The sequence below is a fragment of the Condylura cristata genome, unplaced genomic scaffold (genome assembly GCF_000260355.1).
Source record: "Condylura cristata isolate star-nosed mole 26May11 unplaced genomic scaffold, ConCri1.0 scaffold00008, whole genome shotgun sequence".
Lineage (NCBI taxonomy): Eukaryota > Metazoa > Chordata > Mammalia > Eulipotyphla > Talpidae > Condylura > Condylura cristata.
The window spans coordinates 17,597,843-17,620,740 of NW_004567109.1; the positions used below are offsets into that span (position 1 = coordinate 17,597,843).

A 22,898-nucleotide genomic window follows, 5' to 3' on the forward strand; every position below is an offset into this window, starting at 1 on the left:
CCCCCCCGGCACAGCACTTCACAGTTTAGAGCGTCTAGTGCCCCTAATCTCACTGGAGTCTGCCCAACGCTGGCCCCGTGTCCCACAAGAAGAAACCGAGGCTCAGAGGAGCGCGAGGCGCTCGCACTCCCCGCGGGAACGCGTGGCCCCGGCGGGTCTAGAACCCTCCGCGAGGCGTCTCCGGGGCTCCTCCCCTGACCCTCCCTCCTACACGCCGTCCCGGGGTGTGCCCGCGCCGCGCACTTCGCCCGAATGCGGAGCCGGCTCCGGCCACTCGCGCCTGTGCTGCTGACCCGGAGGACGCAGGGTCCGGGCCCCGCGCTGGCCGCGCCGCAGCGGGTAAGTGTGGCCCCCCGGGGCGCTGAGCGCTCGCGGGGACCCGCCGGCGGAGCTGGGGCTTCGGGAACCCGCCTCGCCGGCCCACTGTGGAGGCGAAGCGAAAGGAGGCGGTGGCTGCTGCCCCTTGCCCTCTCGCGCGCCTCGGGGCCGGGCCGGGGCTGAGGAGTGGGGGCTTCCTCTGCTGAGGTTTCCGTGGGGTTCCCTCCCTCGTCTGAAAGCTCCCCAGCTGCCTGGAATGAGGGAAAGCGGAGGGAGAGGGGGTGAGGAAGGGTACTTCTCTCCTAGGGGCAGAGGGTGGGGGGTGAGTTGCTGGGCATGGCTCTGTCTGGTCCCCAGGCTGGGAAAAAGCGGAGGACTGGGGGCTGGCTTGTTTGGGGGGACTGCTGAAGGAAGCAGACAGGCTCCACCAGTTTCAGCCCCCGCTAGGAGGGAAATTCTTTCCCTGTGAGTCTCGTTTGGAGGGGTGTGTCCAGTGGACTGGGCGGACAGGACTGGAAGGTGGAAGTGGTAACCCAGAAGGGGGCTGCACCCCAGTGCATGCTGGCCATGGCCGGACACCAGGTGGCCGCACAGGGCAGGCTCCTTCTTCTCTGAGGCTAGTGGACTACTGCTCTTCATCCTCCTGAACCTTCACCAGGTGAGTGGCCCGCCAGGGAATGTTTTATTTCCCTTGCACAGAAAGGCAAGGAATCAAGATTAGGGAATTCCGGGGAGCCATCCAACTAGTAAGAGGCTTGAATCCCAATGTGGTTCCATGCTCATCCCCAGAGGCCAAGTCTTAAGAAGAATGGCATGGGGGGAAAGTGGAGGGACCCCAGGATGAGACTCGTCCCCAATCACCCGTACTGTATTGGAGTTCCAGAGAAGAAACATCCAGGCAGCATGAGATGCTGAGAAGGAGCTGCCTTTTCTCTCCGGCCAGAGCAGGGAAGCCTTTCCACAGAGGTCCTGTCCACTCTGCTCCTTGGGGCTCCTGCCCGCTCCTTGCAGCCTTCTTCTCCTTGCAGCCCCACTCACGCGTTCACTCAGCATTCACTGAGCACCTAGGTTGTGCCAAGCCCGGGGTGCTACAATAAAACAGCAAGCAAGACAGAGCTGTTCTAGTCAGGAGTAAGAGGATTTTTAAAAAAAAATGACAAATACTGTAATTTTAAATGGTGATTAAATGTGAGGACAGAAATAAAGAGAAGGGAGCAAAGTGGCTGTGAGGGCTCCCAGGTTCAAGGTTATCTGGGGAGACCCCTAAGAAGATGTTTGAACGAGGCCTCCAGGCCTCCAGGATGAGAAGGATCCAGTCATGCAAGTTTCTGGAAGAAAAGTATCCCAGGCAGCAGCAAAATTTACAAAGCCCCTGAGGCCCCCAGGGTGGGGAGCAGAGAGGCAGGTGAGAATGCAGGAGAGGAGGGTGAGCGTGTAGGGTCTGGGGCTTAATTTAAGCGTAATAACAAGCTAAGAGAGTCTTCAAGGGAGTTAGCATTCATCACTTCATAAACTCCTGGGGTGCAGGATCGGACTCTGAAAGGCTACTGCAGAGGTCGTGGCAGTAACATGGGCAGGAGTGAGGTGGCCTGGCCAGGAAGGCGGTAGTGAGGGCTGAGACGTGGCAGTGCTGTGAGCTTGCAGGCACGGTGCGCCTTGAGCGTCACAGCCCCAGCCGTAGGGCTCTCACACGGCTCGCGCAGGCCTGCACACGCACGTGGAGAGACGCATGCTCTTACACCCACAGCCGCTGCAGACTAGGCGTACTCTGGCAGACCCACCCTCCACACCCTCTGAGTCACTCCAGGACAGGGAGGGAGATGTGGGATCTGGGGGCCTGAACAAAGCACGGCTTATCCCACTGAGCCCTAATACCCATGGGTGGCTGGGATACCCCCAGGCCTGGCATGGGGGCAAGAGGGAATTCTCTAGATTCTCCCTGCATCTGGTGACCTCCCAAAAGCCAAATCATTACCCATTCCTTCCACCCCAGACTGAACTGGTGCCCCAACTTTGCCACCCACTAGCTGTGAAATCTTGGGGAGGTCATTTCTCTGTGAGCCCCAGTTTCCCCTCTGTAGGATGGGTCCACAACCCCACCTCATTGAGGGAAGTTGTAAGAACTTGGTCTGGGAGGCAGCTGCCAGAGGAGGGGAGAGGAAGTGCAGCCTGGCTCCAGTTCAGCCAGTCCTTGCTCAGTCAGATTTCCCTTTTTCCCTCAAAACTGTATCATTTCAGGAGTACAGCTTCACACCTGGATGTGTGTGTGCTCCCCGCGCTCAACAGCAAAATTCCCATGCCACTCCATTGCCAGATGGACCCATCTGGCTTTTGATACACACAAGCTCTAGTCTGATGTAGCACCGTTTGTATATTTTTGCTTTTGTTTCCCTTACCATTGAAGTTGAGCCCCCAAATAGAACTCTGAGCTGTTGTCCTGGACCAGCATCAGTTTTCCATGAGAGACTGGACCTCTCGAGATTTCGTATCCTGCACACCAAGTATTTTCCAGCCATTGTCTCGTTCTATCATCAGTTCCTTCATCTGTAAATGGCCGTGATAGTATCCCCCTCACAGGGTAAGAACGTAAGAATTCAGTGAGATCCTGCGCATCGAACGTTCAGCTCTGTGCCAGACTCACGCCGAATGCTCAGTAGATAGGCAAGTATTCTCGGCAAAGGCCACTTCCCTTCCGGCCAGCACTGGCTGATTGACTTTGCGGTGGTTACGTAACCTCTCTGTGCCCATGTCCTGCTGCAGCTTGTGATGGTCTCTCAACCAAGGCCCCCCACAAAAGAACTCAGAGAGGAGCCTGGGGCCTCGTGCCAATGCTCAGTCCAGTCCCCTTTTCATTAACGTGGCTTTCCCTGTCATTTCACAGGTGGGCACACGCCCCAGAACCCCCGCCCGGCACCATGGACTGGAAGACGCTGCAGGCCCTCCTGAGCGGGGTCAACAAGTACTCCACGGCCTTCGGGCGCATCTGGCTGTCGGTGGTGTTCGTCTTCCGCGTGCTGGTGTACGTGGTGGCCGCTGAGCGCGTGTGGGGGGACGAGCAGAAGGACTTTGACTGCAACATCAGGCAGCCGGGCTGCGAAAACGTCTGCTATGACAACTTCTTCCCCATTTCCAACATCCGCCTCTGGGCGCTGCAGCTCATCTTCGTCACGTGCCCGTCGCTGCTGGTCATCCTGCACGTGGCCTACCGGGAGGAGCGCGAGCGGCGGCACCGTGAGAAGCACGGAGACCAGTGTGCCAAGCTGTACAGCAATGCGGGCAAGAAGCACGGGGGCCTGTGGTGGACCTACCTGCTCAGCCTCATCTTCAAGCTCATCATTGAATTCCTCTTCCTGTACCTGCTGCACACCCTCTGGCATGGCTTTGACATACCCCGGCTGGTGCAGTGCGTCAGCGTGGCGCCCTGCCCCAACACCGTAGACTGCTACATCGCCCGGCCCACCGAGAAGAAGATCTTCACCTACTTCATGGTGGGCGCCTCGGCTGTCTGCATCGTGCTCACCATCTGTGAGATCTGCTACCTCATCCTCCACCGGACCCTGCGGGTCCTGCGCAAGAACAAGTCCCCGAGCCACCGCGGCGCCTACTCCTCCAACAGCCGGGCCTCCACGTGCCGCTGCCACCACAAGCTCTTGGAGACTGGGGAGGTGGGGCCCGTCCCCCCTGACGGCAAGCTGAACGCCTCGGCACCCACCCTGACCCCCATCTGACCACAGGCTAGGGAGAGACACCGGAGCTGCCCGTGGGGACAGGCGGGGAGGTTTCCTGCGGTGCTGGGTGTCCCCACCTTGAATTCACTGAGCTTCCCCATTTCGCTTGGGGCAGATGATTTCTGAGTGCTTTGCACGGTGCTGTCCAGCAGAAGATAGTCACACCACAGGCCCTCTGCCAGCCCCCCAGCCCCCAGGAGGCAGACGGTGAGACCAGCAAATTAGCTGCTGCATCCTTGGGCCTTGGGGAGCTGACAGGGGACTGCTCCCTAACCCGGGAGATGTGATCAGGCAAGGCTTCCCGAAGAAATGATGTTAAGAGAGATGAGAAGTGTTTCCAAGCAGAAAGAGCAGCAGGCGCTGAGGCCTGAACACTGCCGGAAGAGACACTTGGCCTGGGTTGGACGCAGCTGACCAAACAGAATCTTCACTCCCTCGAGAGAAGCACCCAGATTCCTGCGTGGAGAGGAAGGGCTTTCCCAGCAGTGGGAGGCCTGGAGGGCTGCCTGTGTGTGTCCATGGAGAGGAAAAGGTGACTCTGGTGACACCAAGCCCTGTTCATGACACCCAGGGGTCCTCGGGTCCTTCAGGGAAGCTCCCCTCCCACACCCCTTGTCTCCCCACACACCACCCCGCCCTAACCTCAGGCAGCTTTGCTCCCATCCTCCTCTCCGCTGATGTGCTCAGTCTGGTGCCAGCCTCTCAGACCTGGTCCCAGGGACTTTGGTGGATGTGCTGGTAGGAACATTCCCAAGCATTTTCCTTAAAGTCAATAAAGGCTGTGTTTTATACAAGTTGACTGTATCGTCCCTTCTCCCACACTCCCACCCACGAGACCAGAGGGCAGGGCAGTGAAGGCAGCCCTCAGAGGGGAGAGCCCTTCATGGCTCGAGTAGGGCTGGAGCTGAAGATACTCCCGGAGCGGGGAGGTAGAGGCAGGGGTGGCTCCTACATGTTAGTCGCAGATGTGGTCACAAGAGGGCGTTGTGTCCCTCTGCAACAGGGCTTCCAGCCAGACCCTGCCCCTCGCAAGCACCCAGGCACAATCACTGTTTTCATCAAAGACAAACCGCACCACTTTTGTAAGCCAATCAGTGCCATCCACAACTGACATCCACACCCTGTGTGCACAAAACATTGTTCACACTCTTCCTGCGTCTGTGTGCTTGTCACCTCTACAGGCATGCAATCCCTGCCTCGCCCAAGTGTTACCCAGTCGCTGGCACTTCCCCCGAGCGATTTCCTGCACCCTGCCCCTAGTGGGATGCCAGGACTGTATTGAGAGCAGGACCTGAGCCCACAGAGCTCAGACTCTGGGGGAGACAGAACACAACACACTCATGTCCTACACTAAGTGTGGGGCGACTCACAGCCTCATTCACTCACAGCCAGACTGGAATGGGAAGCAAATGTGGTGGGCAGCTGGCCCGGGCAAGGCTCTACTGACCCAGGGGAACATTTATGGATATCAAAGCTGGGAGCCAGGAATCCAGGAGGCAGTGAGCCAAGAGCCAATGCCACAGGGAGGGGCGGGTCGCTGTGGCTCACCTCTGCCCTCCAGAAGCCCCCACAGAGGCTGCTCACCCACAACCAGTCTAGCTCACAGGATCCGGGCTGGACCAACACCCAGGGCCCAGGTCTGAATCATAGTTTAACCACTTCATGACCACAGCTCCACTACACTTGGGCAGGCTTCGGAACCACAGCCTTGGTCTCCATCGTACCGCGGGAACTGTAGAAAGGCCTGTCTCAGGCAGGAAACAGATGGCAATTTCAAACGAGTAACTTTAGAGTTTCCCAGAGGGGCTGCTTTAAGAAGGCTTGGACATGGTTAGGGAAGCCCACAGAGTTGCCACACTGCCCTGGGGCTACCGGGAGCCTGAGGATGCATCCGTCCACAGCCATCAGAGCAACACCTCCACTTCACTGCCTGGCTCCTGCTCACCTGCCAGCATCTCCAGCTGACCCAACCCGAAGCCAGAGGGCCCCTGTTAAGAGACTCAGGTCCAGACAGGCCCTCAGGACACTGGCCACGTGGAGAGTGGGTGTGAAGGGCGACGGGTCCACACTTAGCCAGCACTCCCAGGAGCGCTGCATCGGGAAAGGAGATGCAGGAGTCGTGTTCATACTAATCCAGAACATTGAGCACATCTGCAAGCACTGTGCCTAGGAGAGTGCCTGCTGCCCAGCCAACCAGACATCTGCCCCAGCCCTCAGGGAGGGCACAGCCCTCAGGGAGGTTCATCTCCACCTACTTGCAGTCATGCATTCCAGTCTCTTCCAGGGTGGTTCCAGCTGCCAGGAGGGCTCCCGGAGGGCTACTGGGAGATCAGAGCAGCCAGAGGACATCACCAGAGGGCAAGCAGTGTGTTTCCACGCAGGCCGTGCTCCTCCAGGCTGGGATGAGGGGATTGTAGCCCTTGCCCACCTTTGGTCTGAAACCCTTTCCCAGACGGGTCTGTCATGGCCTTCTATTCACCACCCACAGTCCCCAGCACACAGCACTGTGACCACAGGGGACTCTCAAGTCCCTTGGCCTTCTATTCTCAGGACACTTGCCTTTCCTCCCTCCGTACTGTGTGAGCGCTCACTGCAAGCTTTAATCAGCCCTGCATATGGCAGCTTTCAGGTGCTATGAACAGCCTTCAAGTTCGTTCACTGCTGCACGGTAAACCGGCCACCTTGCAGCTCAGGGTCAATAGGAGAGTTTGTATTCACCACTCTGGTTCAAGCCTATGCAATGGCTTGAATGAGTTTCCCCAGCCAAATTCACTATTGGAATCCCAACCTCCAATGTGATGGTAATAGGAGGTGGAGGTACAGCCCTTATGAATGCATCAGTGCCCTTATGAGAAGACCTGCTGCAGGGAGTGCTGTGTCTGATAAACGGCTCTGTCACTGCCCAGGGCCCACCTGGACAGCCAACGCAGAGCTGCAAGAGCTAAGAGCAGGAGCACACTGGCCAGCGGACCACAGAGCTGGGCATTGAGTCCTGGGCTGAGGGCGTGTGGGGGTGATCTGTGTCCACCGCCCAGCCCCATGGTCTGCTCTCAGCCCAGCAGCAAGGTGACCCTATCCAAACCTAAGTCAAATCACGTCATGCCTCTGCCCCAAACACAAAGGCATCTTGGAGAGACTTTCAGGAGCCTGGGATCAGCCCCCAGCCACACCTCATCTGTTCCTTCTCCTTGCTCCAAACAGGAAGCAGCAGGCACGCTCCTCCTGGGCCCTTTGTATGTGGTTCCCTCGCCTGCAATGCTCTTTGCCCTAGAGAGCCAACAACCGAGAATTTCTCTCCTCTGCAAAATGGAAACTTGCCAGCCCTGCACGCTGAGCTCTCCCTTCCTACCTTGCTTTCCACGTGGCATTTATTATCATCTGACAGATCCTAGCTGCCCTTGTGTCTGTCTCCCCTCCACCCCCTCCCCCCCGGCAAGATGTATGACCCATGAGGACAGGCCATTTGTTGTTCCCTGGCTGAGTCCCGGGGTCTAGGACAGCAGCACAGCACCAGGGGGTGCTCAGCAATGATTGCTGACCCTGGTCTTGCTGGGGACATCAACAAACCCCAGTTTAAACGGTGCACCAAAGAAAGCTCAGGAGTGGGGCACTGTTTTAGCATACAGTTTCCATTTTGCAAAATGAAAACGTTCTAGGTCGGTGATACAACCATGTAAATGTACTTAACGCTCTGGACTGTCTACTTAAAGTGAATAAGATGGTAGCTTGACATTGCGTCTTTTTTACTATCAACAAAAATGAAATTTAAAACAAAAACAATGCAGCCAGGGACGGCCCTTGCCCCTGAGAACACAAGGCACCCCTAACCAGCAGAGGCCAGCAAGGGAACTTCCAGAGGGAGGCATGGCGTGAGGTCCTGAATACTGTGGGTCAGCACGTGAGGAGCCCAGGAGCAGCATGAACAAAAGCAGCAATGTAGAGAACAGCGGCTGCAGCTGGACAGCAGATCCTAGCTGGACAGCAGAGTGAACAGAGGGGGTGAGGCCGGGGAAGTGGAGAGGCCTGGAAGGCTCTTAAGCAGGGCACAGCGGTGGTCAGGTTTCTGGGAAAGGTGGGAGGCTGACTCCGGGCGATCTCTAGGCCACTGGCTAGGTCAGGGGAGTGGAGAGGAAGGGTCTAGGGGTGTTCCCAGGCAGCACGGCCAGATCAGCTGATTCCAGAGCCTCTTCTCCCTGGCAGAGGCACCTCCAGACCCAGGAGGGAGGGGTCAGAGGAGGCTGAGGGTAGCCCTGACATGTCCACCCCTGCCCACCCTCTCTCCGCTGGGTCTTTTGGGATCAGAAAGGCTTTAGGAGGACTAGACCAGCCGCAACAGAAGGCTGGGAGAGAAGGCTGCAGGGGGGGCGTGGTGAGCACTGGCCCCCAGGGACGTCTGTTCCCATGCCCTTGAGGGTCAGAACTAAAGTGGCGCAGTTGTCAGCTATGGACATCAGGAGGCCCAGCTCAGCCTGGCCCTGAGGGACAGGCCTGGGCAGGGAAGCCAGCTCAGCCTTATCCTAAAATCCTGAGCTCCCAGCTGAGCCCACCCACACTGGCTGCCCAGAAGTCTCCGGCCAGGACGGCAGGACCCTTGAGGATCCTGCGGGTCCGAGGACTGACTCCTGTTGTGGACAAACAGGGAGCTTTCTGCCAACAGCCCCTGGCCCCACCTTCCACCCCTTCTTCAGCGGCCTCCCCCTCAGTCCTTTCTGCTCCTAACAGAAACCCACATGCCTTTCTTGCCACAGCTTTCGCCACCAATCACCTGAAAACCTTCTGGGCTTTGATTGCATCTCCCATGACCCTGCATAGTAGAAGCTATCACTATCCCCACTCTAGAGGAAGAAACTGAGGTGCAGGGCTTAGGCTGCTAGCCTGAGGGCACAGCGGCCTCCCCTTCAGCTCTGCTGCTCCTGCCTGCAGCCTGGGCTGTCAGCAGCCTGCGCTCTGGTCAGGGCCCCCACACCTTACTGTCCCTGGTCTCCGGCCTTGCCTGTGCTATTCCTAGAATGTTCTTCCCCCTCCACCTGGCTAATGAGTCTCCTCCAGGAAACACTGCTGACCAAGTCCCCTATAAACCTCCCTGGACTAATCGGGTGAAAGTCCACATTTATAGTTTTGCTATAACCCAAGGGTCAATATGTTCTAGTCCTGCTTCCTGCACCAGTCAGTGAGAGCCAGAGACACGCAGCTGGGTTATGGTGGAGTCCCTAGCCCCCAGCCCACCCCCCAACCCCCCCCCACACCCCCACCCACACACACACACGGGGTGATGTCTGAATGAAAGGTGGGGGGTTTGGACCACCTCTTTCCTTCCTTATGATACCCCCAACACCACCTCTTAATGGCATGAGAGTCCCTTCTCCCCCCCCACACACACACACACACAGGTGCTTGGTGACTTTGATTGCACTTTCCACACCCCCTTCCACTCCCTCCCAGGAATAGGCGGCCAGGGTCAAGGGAAGGTGCTCCCCTGAGGCTTCACACCCTAATCCCCCTCTGCCAGCCTCTCCCAGCCTCTCAGACCAGTTCTGGGATCTGCAAATTCTTGCCCTATGTCATCCTTTCAAAGCCCGCCATCCTTGAAATCTGTCTTTGGAGAACTCCGGTTTCACCACCAAAGACACGGAGACTAGAGAGTGGCCCCGCTGCGAGCAGAGGGGAAGGTCGGGGCCCAGGGTCCCTGCACCCCCATTCCCGGTGCCACCTCCGCACCCCGCGTCCGTCCCGCCCCCTCTCTGGAAAGCTCCCGAAGTTCCCGGCTGCCCTCCCTCCCTCGTTTCCTGCCCCCACCCCGCCCTGCCGCTATTTAAGGCGCCCCTGCAGCCAGGCGCAGACCAGCAGGGCTCCCGCGGGCGCCGGGCTGCCGCGTCGGGTCGCGAGTCCACACCGCTGCCTGGACCGGCCCACAGGCAAGAGGTGAGCTTGGGGAGCCTCGGGGCGCCCTCTGCCGCGGACTAGGCGAGGACACGGACTGCCACAGGCCGCCCGCCGGGGGCAGAGGGTAGCTGGAGGGGACCACAGCCGCTGCCCCCAGCTGCCCCTGGCCAGGCTCTGCTGAGCCTCTCGGACCCTTTACAGGGCGAGCTGGGAATACTGCTTCCACTTCACAGCAGAGCGGCTAAGGCACTAAGAAGTCATCATCTAGCCAAGGTCCCAGTTAGTAAGAGGGCAGGATTTGAACCCAGATCTGCTTCCAGACCCTGGTTCCAAATAGCTTTGCTTCCCCTCTCCCTTCACATCCTCAGGCTTTAGATCCCCCCAGCACCCCCACCTCCGTGACCTGGATGCTTAGTGATCTGTGTCTCCAGCCAGCTTAGGAGTCTAGAATTTGGGAGCAACTGCTTGAGCAGCCGGAGTGGGGAGGATGGCGGAAGGGAACAGGACCCCAGCTACACTGGATTGCAGGTGGTACTTATTGCTGACAGGTGGAGCTAATAATGCAGGAAGCCACCTGCTGTCAGCTTCTGCTGCCTCCCCGCCCACCTTCCACCGCCATGGGGCCCATGTGTGACATAGCATGTGGCGGGCCAGAGGCCTGAGCCTTGGGCTCCTGAAGAGCTGAGGATAGCACGGCCCCAGCCCCAAGGCCTGGGCACAGCCCACCCAGGGCAGAGGGAGGTGGGAGGCCGGGCCCAGCTGTGTGACCTGGGCTGAGTTCCTAAGGTTCTGCTCCCGCCGGCATAGAAGCCTCCCCTGGCTGCAGAGTCCGCGGCTGCTGCCACCTGACGCTCCAGCTGGGAGCACAAAGGGCACAAGCGTGACCCACAGGGGTCTCATCTTGCCACTGCCAGAGCTTAGGAGCCAACGCCCAGCTTCTAGTCCCGACCACCCTGCTGGGTGTGAGCCCTGAGGCCAGTCCCTTCCCCTTTGGCGCCTCAGTTTCCCGGTGGGTGAGATGGGCATGGCCGCCCTCCCGCAGGCATTTGCTAACACATGTTGAGAAGGGCGCAGCTGACAGTGCCCCTGTCTCCCTGCAGGCGGAGGCCCAGGAGTCATGGGGGACTGGGGCTTCCTTGAGAAGCTGCTGGACCAGGTCCAGGAGCACTCCACCGTGGTGGGCAAGATCTGGCTGACCGTGCTCTTCGTCTTCCGCATCCTCATCCTGGGCCTGGCAGGCGAGTCCGTGTGGGGTGACGAGCAGTCCGATTTCGAGTGCAACACGGCCCAGCCAGGCTGCACCAACGTCTGCTATGACCTGGCCTTCCCCATCTCCCACATCCGCTACTGGGTGCTACAGTTCCTCTTTGTCAGCACGCCCACCCTGGTCTACCTGGGCCATGTCATTTACCTGTCTCGGCGGGAGGAGCGGCTGCGGCAGAAGGAGAAGGAACTTCGGGCTCTGCCAGCCAAGGACCCCCGCATGGAGCGGGCCCTGGCTGCCGTGGAGCGGCAGATGGCCAAGATCTCCGTGGCGGAGGATGGCCGCCTGCGGATTCGAGGGGCGCTGATGGGCACCTACGTCACCAGTGTGCTCTGCAAGAGCGTGCTAGAGGCGGGCTTCCTGTACGGCCAGTGGCATCTCTACGGCTGGAACATGGAGCCCCTGTTCGTGTGCAAGCGGCCGCCCTGCCCCAACCTGGTGGACTGCTATGTCTCACGCCCCACAGAGAAGACCATCTTCATCATCTTCATGCTGGTGGTCGGACTCATCTCCCTGGTGCTCAACCTGCTGGAGCTGGTGCACCTGCTGGGTCGGTGCCTGAGCCGGGGGATCAGGGAGCGGCAGAGCCAGGAGCCCCCCCCGGCACAGGGTGCCTCTGCAGAGCCTTACGCTGACCAGGTCTTCTTCTACCTCCCCATGGGCGAAGAGCCCTCGTCCCCACCGTGCCCCACCTACAATGGGCTCTCGTCCAGTGAGCAGAACTGGGCCAATCTGACTACGGAGGAGAGGCTGGCTTCTTCCAGGCCCCCCCTCTTCCCAGACTCACGCCCTCAGGGTGACCAGAAATCCCCCAGTCGCCCCAGCAGCTCTGCTTCCAAGAAGCAGTATGTATAGAGGTCCTAGAAGTCTAGCTGCCTGGGATGCCCCTTCTAGAAATCTGTGCAGGGATGACTGGGCCTGACAAAGGCAGTGCCTGACGAAAGCAGGTGCTGGCTGGCCAAGGGGCCAAGTGGTTCTTGGAAAGCCTTGTGCCTTCCTGGTGACCAGAGGGCACTATGGTTCCCCTTCATGGGGTGGCTTTGCCCCGAGCACAGAGCCAGCTTGAGGTGCTCCTGGCCAAGGGTGTCGTGGGTCTGCCTGCCTTTTTTACTGGTTCAGAGAGACCTGGAGCCACTTTCCCCCACCTCACCTCGTGGCCCATCCACCTCTTCCTTGATCGCCCTCACAACCTGTCCTCACAGGGAAAGGCAGGTAGAGGCTGCAGGGCCAGCCTTGATGGCAGACAGACAGCCTGCGCCGGCCCTGGCCTGTAAGGGCCCTTGATCTCCGATCTCCTTGGGGTCTGATCTCCTCCCTCTTTCATAGTTCCGCTGTTTATGCTTCTAAAATAAACAGGAACTTAATCACCCTTAGGTGTGTACTGATGCTGTCTCAGCTCGTGCTGGGGGAGGGCGCCCCTGGTTCTGCTGGGGCCTCCCTTTGGCCCCCACACAACCTGTCTTTGGTCTCAGTAACCCAGCTGCCACCCGCACTTGAAACCCACTGATTCCTCCATGCTGCCCCCAGCAGCCCCAATCTTAAACACGCTGCCTTCAGAAATGCCTCGGACACCTGGGGTTTGGAGCAGGGACTAGACCTCTGGCGAGGATGGGGTTGGGCCATAGGCTGGTACTTCACAAACACCAGGGCAAGAGTGGAGCAAGGACAGTGTAGTGGGGATGGGAGTACCAGCCTGGGGCGGGAAGGGCGTGGAAGGGCATAGCGGTGGGCAAGGAAGTGTGACTGGAGCTCACTTCCTAGGAGGTGGTCGAAACAGTGCGCCAGCCTGTGCGGCTTCAAGGCCTGGAGTCTGTTCTCGCCGTTGCTCTGGGCTGCAAGTGCAAAGTGGATGGGGCAGGTTCCCTCTGAGGGTTGGGAGGGAGAATCTGCTCCTGCCTTTCCTGGGGGCCGGGGGGCGGCCAGCAATGCAGCGTCCTTAAGAGAGGCATCTGCGTCTCCACTACCCCTGCCTGCACCTTCTCATAGGTTCCCCTGTGTGCAGGGATGGCTCTTCCTCATGTCTTTTAAAAGGACACAGTCGTATTGGATTAGGCCTACCCTAACAACTGATTACCTCTGAAGTCTATTTCAAACTTAGGTCACATTTGGAGGCACTGAGAGTTAGGACTTCAGCATTCCTGGGGTGTGCCAACCCCACTGGCACCACCTCACCTCCCAGCACTGCTGGGGAGAGGCCCAGCAGAACGCTAAGTATACATTGGACGGGGGGGTCTCCTTAGTGATGCAGCCTGATTAGAACACACAGATTCGCATCTCACTTCTTTCTCCACCTTTTTTCTTCCTCTAGCCTATCCCTCAACTCCATGAAAAACTAAGCTGTTAACAGGCAACTCTCAGCCACAGAAAGCCAGGAGATTTAATCTGTCTCACACTCACTTGACATAATCCTTTCCTCAGTTTCCCCACTGTGAAATGAAAGGGTTGGATGAGAACAGGCATGTGGTGACGAGGTGTGGGGAATGTTGCTGGGAATAACATCACTTGCCCTGCAGTTCATACTCTACTATTTTTCATGCATCAAAACATTCAAGATTATTACAGTAAGATCAAATCCAGTCATTTGAGTTCACATTGCCTTCCTGAATAGGAAAGAAAGAGATGAGGTTATGTGGAGTACACTGGAAACTTTGCAGAACCCAAGGTCATCTTATCTGTGATTTATGGGAGCATGTGAACGTCACAGACTATACATAAACAGAGCTCTCTGCGCGGATGATATCAAAACTTCTTCCCCATCTAACATGCTGGCTCATTGGTCATCGGGCTGCTAACCCCATTCCACCACTGACCTCTAGTGCCTTGTCTAAGGAGCCTGCATTTCCTTTCCACACCAGCTTCAGCACCACCACTGACATCTACAGAAAGAGATATCTATCGCAGGACTGCTGGGACTCCTTTCTCCATCTTAACAGCTGTTCTTCTACCAGCCCTGATTCTGCCCCCAAAGGCCACACAAGGTTCAACAATTCTGTCAACAACAAGCAGAGCAGACCCAAGAAAATAGCCACCAGGTCGGTCCCGAGCCAGCTGTTCCATTCCTCCTTTCCATTCTGACTTCCAGAAAGCACTAACCAACCTGAGGTTTGTCTATTTTCCTCTCAACATATGCCAACCTCCCCTGGAGATCCTAGATATCAGACTCCATGAGATCAGCAACCTCTTGTCTTGAAACTTCTATTAACATAACCTAGAATTGCATTAACTTCTCTACATTCTTCTTTCCATATGTAGAATTTTTTTTCAAATTATAATAGTAGTAAATAATTATTATAGCCAATACGACACTATCATTCGGGGTAACCACTGTAAATATTCAGAAGACATCCCAGTTTCTTCCATGTGCATTTTTAAATAAAATCTGAGTAAAGGTGTACCTATAATTTTGTCTTCTGCTTTATTCGTTTTATATTAAGTCATAAGCCTTTTCCCCATGTCAAGTATTTTTGGAAATATCACTTGGTGACTTTATCATTATCCACATAAGCCCCAATAATAAACTTTTGATTATTTGCAGCTAATTGTCTTCTATCATAAATTGTACTGTGATGTAGATAGCTATATATAAATATTTTTCAAATTGCCTATTTCCTTAAGGATTTCCCAAGAAGTAAAATTACTGGGTCAAGAGGTATGAAACTTTAAAAAGTTAGGGACTTTTTCCTGATTGTGAAAGTAACTCATTGTGGGTTATTCAGAAATGGCAAAAGCAAAAAATGACAAGAAACAGAGGCACCAGTTAGCTCCGGGGGTGGGAGAGATGGTGGAGCTAAAACCAGCACAGCTGACCATTCTGAGCATGGAGGTGACCACCTCCCCGCCCCGGGATGGGGTGGAAGCTTATTCTCTGCCAAGGGAAAAACAGGTGGATGGGAAACACTGCAGAGTTAGGGTGGGAAGCTGCAAAGAACACAGAGGAAGCGAGTAAAAGTTCACAAACTGGGCACCAAGGCCCTCAGCCTTGCTCCCCCGACTGGCTCCTGCCCCTTGCTAGGTAAGACTCCAGAAGAGGGCCCAGCCCAGACTAGGCTGGAAACCTGGCTAGAGGGGTACACTTCAGAACCTGGAAGGAGGAAAAATGTTCCAGGGAAGAGATGGTGAAGAGCACCCCTGGCAGGGAACAGCTCTGCCACCCCAGCACGGCCCTGGAGACCAAAGGGGTTCAATATGTCCTCAGTGGTCAGAGTGGTTTTCGTGTAAACTGCAGGCTTCTTTCCAGAAAAAAATTACTTGTGTGTTCAACAGCACTGCCTGAGGTGAACACACTTTTTGGCACCCACACTAGTATTGTTTAAAAACTTTGTTTATTAATTATTAAGCAAGCCAAAAATATATGGCCTTGCCTTTCTGTCCATGAGCCCCGATGACCAGCGAGGCTCGGCTTTCCAACAGCTTCCTCAGGGCTCGTGCCTCTGCTGTGAATCTTTGTGGCCCATTTTCCCCCTCGGGTTTTGGTGTTTTCTGATTAATTTGAATAAGTTTGTCATGGAGAGAGGACATCAACTGTATAGGGAATCGTTGTTTCTAATTTTTTTCCTCGTGTGTTACTTTGTCCTTTTTAATTTCAATTTTAAACGCCATATATTTTCGGCTTGCTTAATTTCAGTTGTTTCCAATAATTGTACACTTAAATTCTTCCCCCTTTCTGAGATCATTTTTCATCTTCTACATTTAACTCTTTAACTTGTCTTATCCATAACGGAAGGCAAATAAAATGAAAGAGTGGACAGTTAATTTGAGTATGATGAAAGGTGAGGGCTAACATCCCCCCATGACTAATGACACCAACGAGACTTACAGACCGGTCCTCCTACACTAATTTCTGACATCAACTTGACCACATACTCCATTTTAATACATAAAACAGTCTGTTTCTGAGCTTCCCATAATCCTACTCTATGGGTAGCCGATCTGTCTGACCCTACCACTCTCATCAACATAGTTTATTTTAACACATTTCCATGTCTAATAGAATATGTTCTTCCTTCTATTTATTTATCTTACTTTTCTTAAGAATTCTGGAAGCCAGAATGTTCTCTCTGCAAGAGTTTGGAAGCAACTTCTCAGTAGAATCAGACAGACCCCAAATTAAAAACCTAAAAGCATGGACACTAGCAAGTCCCTGAGGAAACAGCTGGCCACATAATGGAAACACAGCCAGGGGGCCCCCTTCACGCAGAGTACCTGGGTTCTCAGCGGCCCTCTCAGGTGTGGCACAGCAGGAGGGTGCCGGCATTCGAGGAAAGGTCTTCTACGAAAATCTGAAAGCAACCGCATGAAGTGGTTTAAAGTAGAGATGATGAATGGAGAATGGAACAGACTTAAAACTGTCACTGCTTTTTTGTTTTAGTGTGATTCCTATGAGCTGGCCACTCATGGGCAACGGTGACCACTCTGTTATCTACAAATCTCAGCAGAACATTCCTTGAAGACCTGCAGAGCGTAGCACGTATCTCGAGGCAGGTCTGCTGGTGCTGAGGCCGCGGTTGCCCTGATGACTTGACTATCTCCTTGGCGGTCTGGGGAGAACTCTGCCTGCGATAACACACACTTTGCTGATGCAGATGGCCCTTGCCGCCTGGTCACCGTGTGTCCCCTTCCCTGTCCCTCGTAAAACTTTGTCCTCCATTCCTATCCCGCTCTCCGGACCCTAGTCCTCATCCAACCGTCGCATGATCAGCCTCTACTAGCCCGTGTGATTTCAGCAAATGGCGCAAGGGCTCGTGCCCGAGCGGCAGAGTCCTGCCTCACACCGCTCCACCACTGCTTGTCCCTCAGGGCGCTCCCGCCGCAAAGCAGCGACAACGTTCCTGTGCCAACATTTTAGTTTTTCCCATTTTGCTCTTTTTCTTCTCCACTTTTTAGTTTTCATTTGTTTTTGTTGGTGGGATTTTTTCTTTTTTCTCTTTTTATTGTATTTTTTTCCCTCTTCAGTAACATTGGTTTACAGTACTACATGTGGCCCATATAGTGAATCTTTTTTATTTATTCACCTTTGCTTTTACTTTTTTCCAAACTGGCACTACTTTCTTCAGAACAATTTTATTTTTAATACTGCATGCATGAAATAAGGAGATGACGGGAGCTCCCTTGGTAGCCTGGAGGTTGGGTCTCACTGCTATCACCACAGTGGCCTGGGTTCAACCCCCTTCCATATTCGCCATCTCTGACCTTCTTTCCTGCCCCCCAAATTGGGTGCAATAGAGGGTGAGGATCCCCCCACAAAAAAAAAAGGGAGCTGACCCACATGGCACAGCAGACTGCTCCTGTCTCACCCACTGCTCCCCTCAGCAATATATTTCAGTGGATACAGCTGTTCTTGTGAGCCATCTCACCTCCAACACCTCTGACCTTCACCCCAAGTCTTTTACACACACACAAAGAAAAAAAAAGGAAGAAATAAGAATGATGGTTTAAGAGAAACATGCAGAGTACAAAAACCAACCCCAGTTCTTGGGAAGTAAAAACAAGATGATAGAATTGAAAACTTCAATACAAAGCTTGGAAGATAGCTACATGATGGGCCAGAAAACCAGAGAAAAGGACAAACATTGACATATTGAAGGAATATTTTAAAAGAACAAAAACAAAGAAATACTGACAGGGGTTCTAAGAAAGGGGGCCAGAAGAAACAGGGTTGGAAGTAATTGGGCACAATTCTGTCATTTCAAGAGTGATAGAGCCACTGAGTGCCCAGTCCAAAATGCCCCTGAACATGTTCGGAACACTGGACACAACGAGCTGGGCCTGCAAGTCTCCAGAGAGAGGACCCAGTTCCACCCGTGGCCCCAGAGTCAGGATGGCACCACACATGGCAACATCCCCAGGACAATGGACCCACGCAATTCCGAGGAACGGGGTTTTCAGCCGGGAATTCTAGTCCAACGCCCCGACTAATCAAAGCAGATCATGTGTCCTACAGCTGTGCCATAGCGCAGCCCTTTGAAGGGCTGAACAAACTGTCAAGCCAGCGACTAGTGCCTTTTGTGTGTCCTTGTTGAAACTCTCTTACACTCTCCAGCAGCTATGTGTCGTTTCTATTTGGTTCTTCATAAATCTTTCTTAGCAATTTATATTTCACATACGCTCAAATCACCTATTTGAATTAAGTGTTCAGCAACCTGTGTCAGCCATGTCACGTACTCTGCTGCTGCTGACACTTCAAATAAAAACCCATGGGCCCTCCCTGGTGGTACATAGGCTAATGCACAGAACTATGAGGCTGTCCGCAGCCACTGCAGCACTAAACTCAATCCCCAGCCGGGAGCTGACCCACATGGCACAGCAGACCTCTCCTGACCTGCTGCTCCCCTCAGCAGTGTATTTCAGTCTGCCTGTTCTGCTCCCCACTCTGTTTCTGGTGAATCCTTTCACCCCTAACACCTCTGGCCTATACTCCAGTTCTTGTATGCATAAATAAATAAATCTTAAAAAAAATAAAAGCCCAAAATCTAATTGTCCCACCTTCTTCATGAGCCACAAAGAGATGTTTGGTGCAGAGTTGTGCTGGCTTGGTAAAAATAATGTGAAGGCAAAAATAATAATAATAGTAATAATGTGAAAGCTTTGCAGTGAAACCCCCCAGCCTGTCCATGTGGCTGCCACTAAACATGTGCTTATGTCATTGGGAGCTTGAGCAATAAAAGTGACAAATCTGACATCTGCACCAACAAAAATGTCATCGTGTTCACCTCAGCCCACTGCTCCCACTGACAAGAATCATCCTCTATGTCTGCATTCTTTCCCCCAGAGAATTACTCACTCCTGGCTTCTATTAATAGGATTTATTCTTCATCTAATAAATCTGAGCTTGATGCAATTAAATGGTCTTCCCTGGAGATCATGTTTATTCCTGGGTCTGTCTCTTTGAAGTCTCAGTTAAGTACAGAATACTGTTTCCAAAAGGACAAATCCCTCGATGCACCCTGTTCCACAGGAGGAGAAGAAGCTAAACTGAGTGTCACAGAGAAACTGAGGGGTGTGGGGAACCTGATTGCCTAGGCCACACCTTGGCCAGGAAACTCATCCATCTAACTCAACTATGACCCACAGTAATCTCTACAGTCAGAAGCAGGAACTCTAGGAAGGAAGGAAGGTAGATTCCTATGAGGGGGGCTGAGGGGCAGACCCAGGAAGCCAGCACTGGACCCACAAATGAAATGGGTCCTTTTCCCAGATGAAATGTCCAGGAGTTGGTTCAGACCATGGGTACACGAGCCCAGCTTCAGCCATGGGAGGACTGTTTTCAGCCTCATGGTAGTCCATGCTGAGAACAGAGTGAGCAAGCCAGGCAGCAGGCCTCCAGAAGGACTGACTTGGTAAGAATGGTGTGGGATCAGTTTCCCCTGCAGTACAGATAAGGAGGACGCATCCAAGAGCTAGGATACTATCAAGCCAGATGCCACATCAGTAGGAATTTTTTTTTAACTATTTCCAAATGAGATTATACCAACAATTGCATTTTAGTATGTATGTGAAAAAGCATTCACTATTCATGTATTTGAAATAAACCACAACTTTTATAATTCTATCAAGTCAATTCTTTAAATATGCTAGAACTTCAAAAAACCAAGGTGGTCTAAGCTTTTCAACATCTAAGAGACTTTGAAAAGTAAGAAACCTGGACCAAGAATGTTTTGAATCTAAGTTTCTAGGTCTCCCCCAGTACCATGGTTAGGGGCGATCCCTGAGGGCCCAGACTATGCATCCCCAAACTTAAGAGTCAGGAAACGTCCAGAGTCACCACTTTTTGAACCAGAAAAACTGGTTCATTAGAGTTTACAGAATTTAATTGAACTGTATGCAGAGATTCTGACAGGGTTCAGCAGGGAACTTTCAAAAGAGTAAACTCCATGAGCTCTTTGCAGAAAATGAAGAAGTAGAAATCAGGGAGCTGTATCTGATCCACAGACAATTTGCCCCAAAATATTGCATGGAAGGCAGTTAAGTATTCTAAAAGAAGGAAAATAACCTATACCTCAGGGGCCCCTAGAAGAGAAATGGGACAGAGACCCAGACCAGATAAGAGGAAGTTCCTTCTCAGGGAGCCAGGTTCATTCTCCTGCAGTGGAAGCTGTAGTGAGGAGACATTACCTTTCCCTGCAGCCTGACCACCTTGGCCCCCATGGCTTGGGCTCCTGACTTCAGTTCAGCCAACCAGATGTCTCCACACAGGACCCTGCACAAATGTGTCCAAGGCACAGGAAGGTTAGAGATCAGCCATGTGACTCAGCCAGTGACAAAATTGCCATAAACGGGGTGGCATAGAGAACAGAGGCTTATTTCTCACCTCTGAGTAGAGGTCTGAATGCCAGCTTGATTGGATTCTGGTGAGGACCCTCTGCCCTGTTCTTTACATGGTAGAGGGAGTGGAGGGGGAGGGTCACGGAAGCACGTTCTCTCCAGTCTCTTCTACTACAGCATTAACCGCATCACGAGGGCTCTGCTCTCAGGGCCTAGTCACTTCCCAAAGGCCCGATCTTCAAATAGCATCATATTAGGGACTAGGTCTTTAGTATATGAATTCCTAGGGGACACAAGCATCCAATCTGAAGCAGATGGTAAGCGCCCGAAAACTACGGGGTGTGAGAACAAGCAGGATGTGCTTGGTAACAACATGCCCAGCTAGAGACCCAAGCAAATCGCTTCCATGCTGGGATCTTGGCTAGTCTTTGCCTGTCTTCAATTCTGCTCAAGCCCATTCCTTAGCTTAGTTAATTCTCTGAGTTACCTGCTATCTTTCCAATTAAATTCCTTTCTGTTTAAATTAACCAGAGTCTGTTTCTTTTGCTTTCAACCAAGAATCTAGACAGAAAAATTTATTTATTTATGCCTACAACAACTGGGGTACAGGATGAGGTACAGGGGATGAGAGGATTCACCAGAGACAGAGTGGGGAGCAAAACAGGCAGATCTACTGAAAAACAGTAAGGGGAGCAGTAGGCAGGACAGCCGAGGTCTGCTGTGCCATGTGGGTCACCTCCCTAGCCAGGGATCAAGGTCATGGTACAGTGGCTGTGGACAGTGTCCTAGTGCTATTCTTTAACCAGCTGTGCCACCAGGGAGGGCCGCCTGTGTAATTCTTTGACATAGTCCACAGATGTCATCATCCCATCCATGGTTAAAAGGTTGACCAGAAAAAAAAAAAGGTCGACTAGAACAGAGTCTTAAAGCAGGTCACTAGATTCCTTCATTCATCCCTGTTTCTCAAGCTTTTAGAAACTATACTTGACTAGCACTTTGGAAATTACATTGACTAATATCACATGACATACACAAACTTAAGGCAGACAGGATCACAAAACTCATGACCATTTTTCAATAGGCACACTTTATGGCATGGTATTCTAGATAGGATGATTCTCCATCCAGCAGATATCTCCTGAGGGCTTGTCCAATTCTAAGTTCATGGTACAAGTTCTGGGATCAGTAGAAAATAAAATAGATCTTGTCTGTGTCCATAAGGAACTTAAAGCCTAATAGAGGAAAGAAGTTTAGTAAAACAAATAGTATAAATGTTATTAGGTTATTAGGGAAATAATTAAAAAGAAATAGAGAAGAATGAAGACACATATTTACTGTAGGTTTCAGAAGAAATTATTCCTAAATGATAAAATGATTAGGAAGAAGGGGAACAGAGGAATCCAGGGAAAGAGGAATGTATAATGACAATAGAGCTAATAGGAAACCTGAAAAATTTCCCTTTACAAAACTGAAGTGCTCAATAAATTTCTACAAGCAACTTTTCAAGAGCATAGCTGAGTTGAAAAGAGATGCCAAAACTAAAAAAAGTGCAAATACAGATGCTTTTGGTTGTCCTGCTTTCTGGTGACAGGCGATGGACTTTTAACTGTGTCACATGAATAAGAGAGCAGGCTTTGGGCCCACAAGTGGGCCCAAAGTTGGAACTGAGGTGCCTACATATTGCCAGTGCACTCTCTCTCTCAGCCCTGGTTCTAGTAGGAGGGGAAAAATCCCTTTAGATTTGGTAACCACAAACCTGTTCTTAAATGAGTATGTGATTCAAATTTCTGATCCTTACAATGGCCATGTACTCCACACCCACCAAGCTTAAAAAATTAACATTATAAGTAATCCTGAACTGATGTGAACCTTAAGACACCTAGAAGAAACTGAAAAGTCACTCTTAAAGGATGTTTCTACAAGTAAAGTTCACATGGGAATCTCATAGAAAAAGCCCCATCATATATGAATGTGTGGTCCAAAATTACAAAACATAAATAAAGCAATGGCCGATGAATAAAGGTAAACAAAACATATGGGAGAATATGACCTTTAAAATAAGTATCAAATGTCAATAGTGGGACAGACTCTGCGTTATGGGGAGGAAGGGAGGCAGAGTAAATAGAAACTAGCTGTACTTTCCATTCAATTTGTTGTGAATTAAAACTCCTATTTTTAAAAAAGTCTATTTTTAAGTAAAATGGATTTCATTTTGTAGATATAGATATAAATAGCTCAAGCAAACACTAACAGGTAGCTGATGGCTATATTAATATCATACTAGATCGCTACAAGGAATATGACCAGGGATAAAAGGGGCATTGCTTAATGTTAAGGGACCAGTTCAAGAAGCTGGGACAATCCTCAATGGTATGCACCTGGTAACAGAGTCCTAAAACACATAAAGCAAAATTGATAGAAATGGAAGGAGGAATAAATTTATA

The 22,898-nt window shown here is 52.5% G+C and overlaps 2 protein-coding genes across 2 annotated transcripts; both read left to right on the forward strand.

Annotated features, from left to right (window-relative positions):
• Positions 1-267: 267 nt before the first annotated feature.
• GJB3 (gap junction protein, beta 3, 31kDa) lies at positions 268-4,824 on the forward strand. Its single transcript, XM_012722181.1, has 2 exons — positions 268-339; positions 3,200-4,824. The coding sequence occupies exon 2, from the start codon at positions 3,234-3,236 to the stop codon at positions 4,044-4,046; it is 813 nt and encodes a 270-aa protein (XP_012577635.1). The 5' UTR covers positions 268-339; positions 3,200-3,233; the 3' UTR covers positions 4,047-4,824.
• Positions 4,825-9,903: 5,079 nt separating this feature from the next.
• Positions 9,904-12,556, forward strand: GJA4 (gap junction protein, alpha 4, 37kDa). The gene is made up of 2 exons (XM_004678772.2): positions 9,904-9,968; positions 11,030-12,556. The coding sequence occupies exon 2, from the start codon at positions 11,047-11,049 to the stop codon at positions 12,046-12,048; it is 1,002 nt and encodes a 333-aa protein (XP_004678829.1). The 5' UTR covers positions 9,904-9,968; positions 11,030-11,046; the 3' UTR covers positions 12,049-12,556.
• The last annotated feature ends 10,342 nt before the right edge of the window (positions 12,557-22,898 follow it).

What these genes read in the sequence shown, in the direction of transcription:
- GJB3 (XM_012722181.1), top strand. Translation starts at nt 3,234, where the DNA reads ATGGACTGGAAGACGCTGCAGGCCCTCCTGAGCGGGGTCAACAAGTAC.
- GJA4 (XM_004678772.2), top strand. Translation starts at nt 11,047, where the DNA reads ATGGGGGACTGGGGCTTCCTTGAGAAGCTGCTGGACCAGGTCCAGGAG.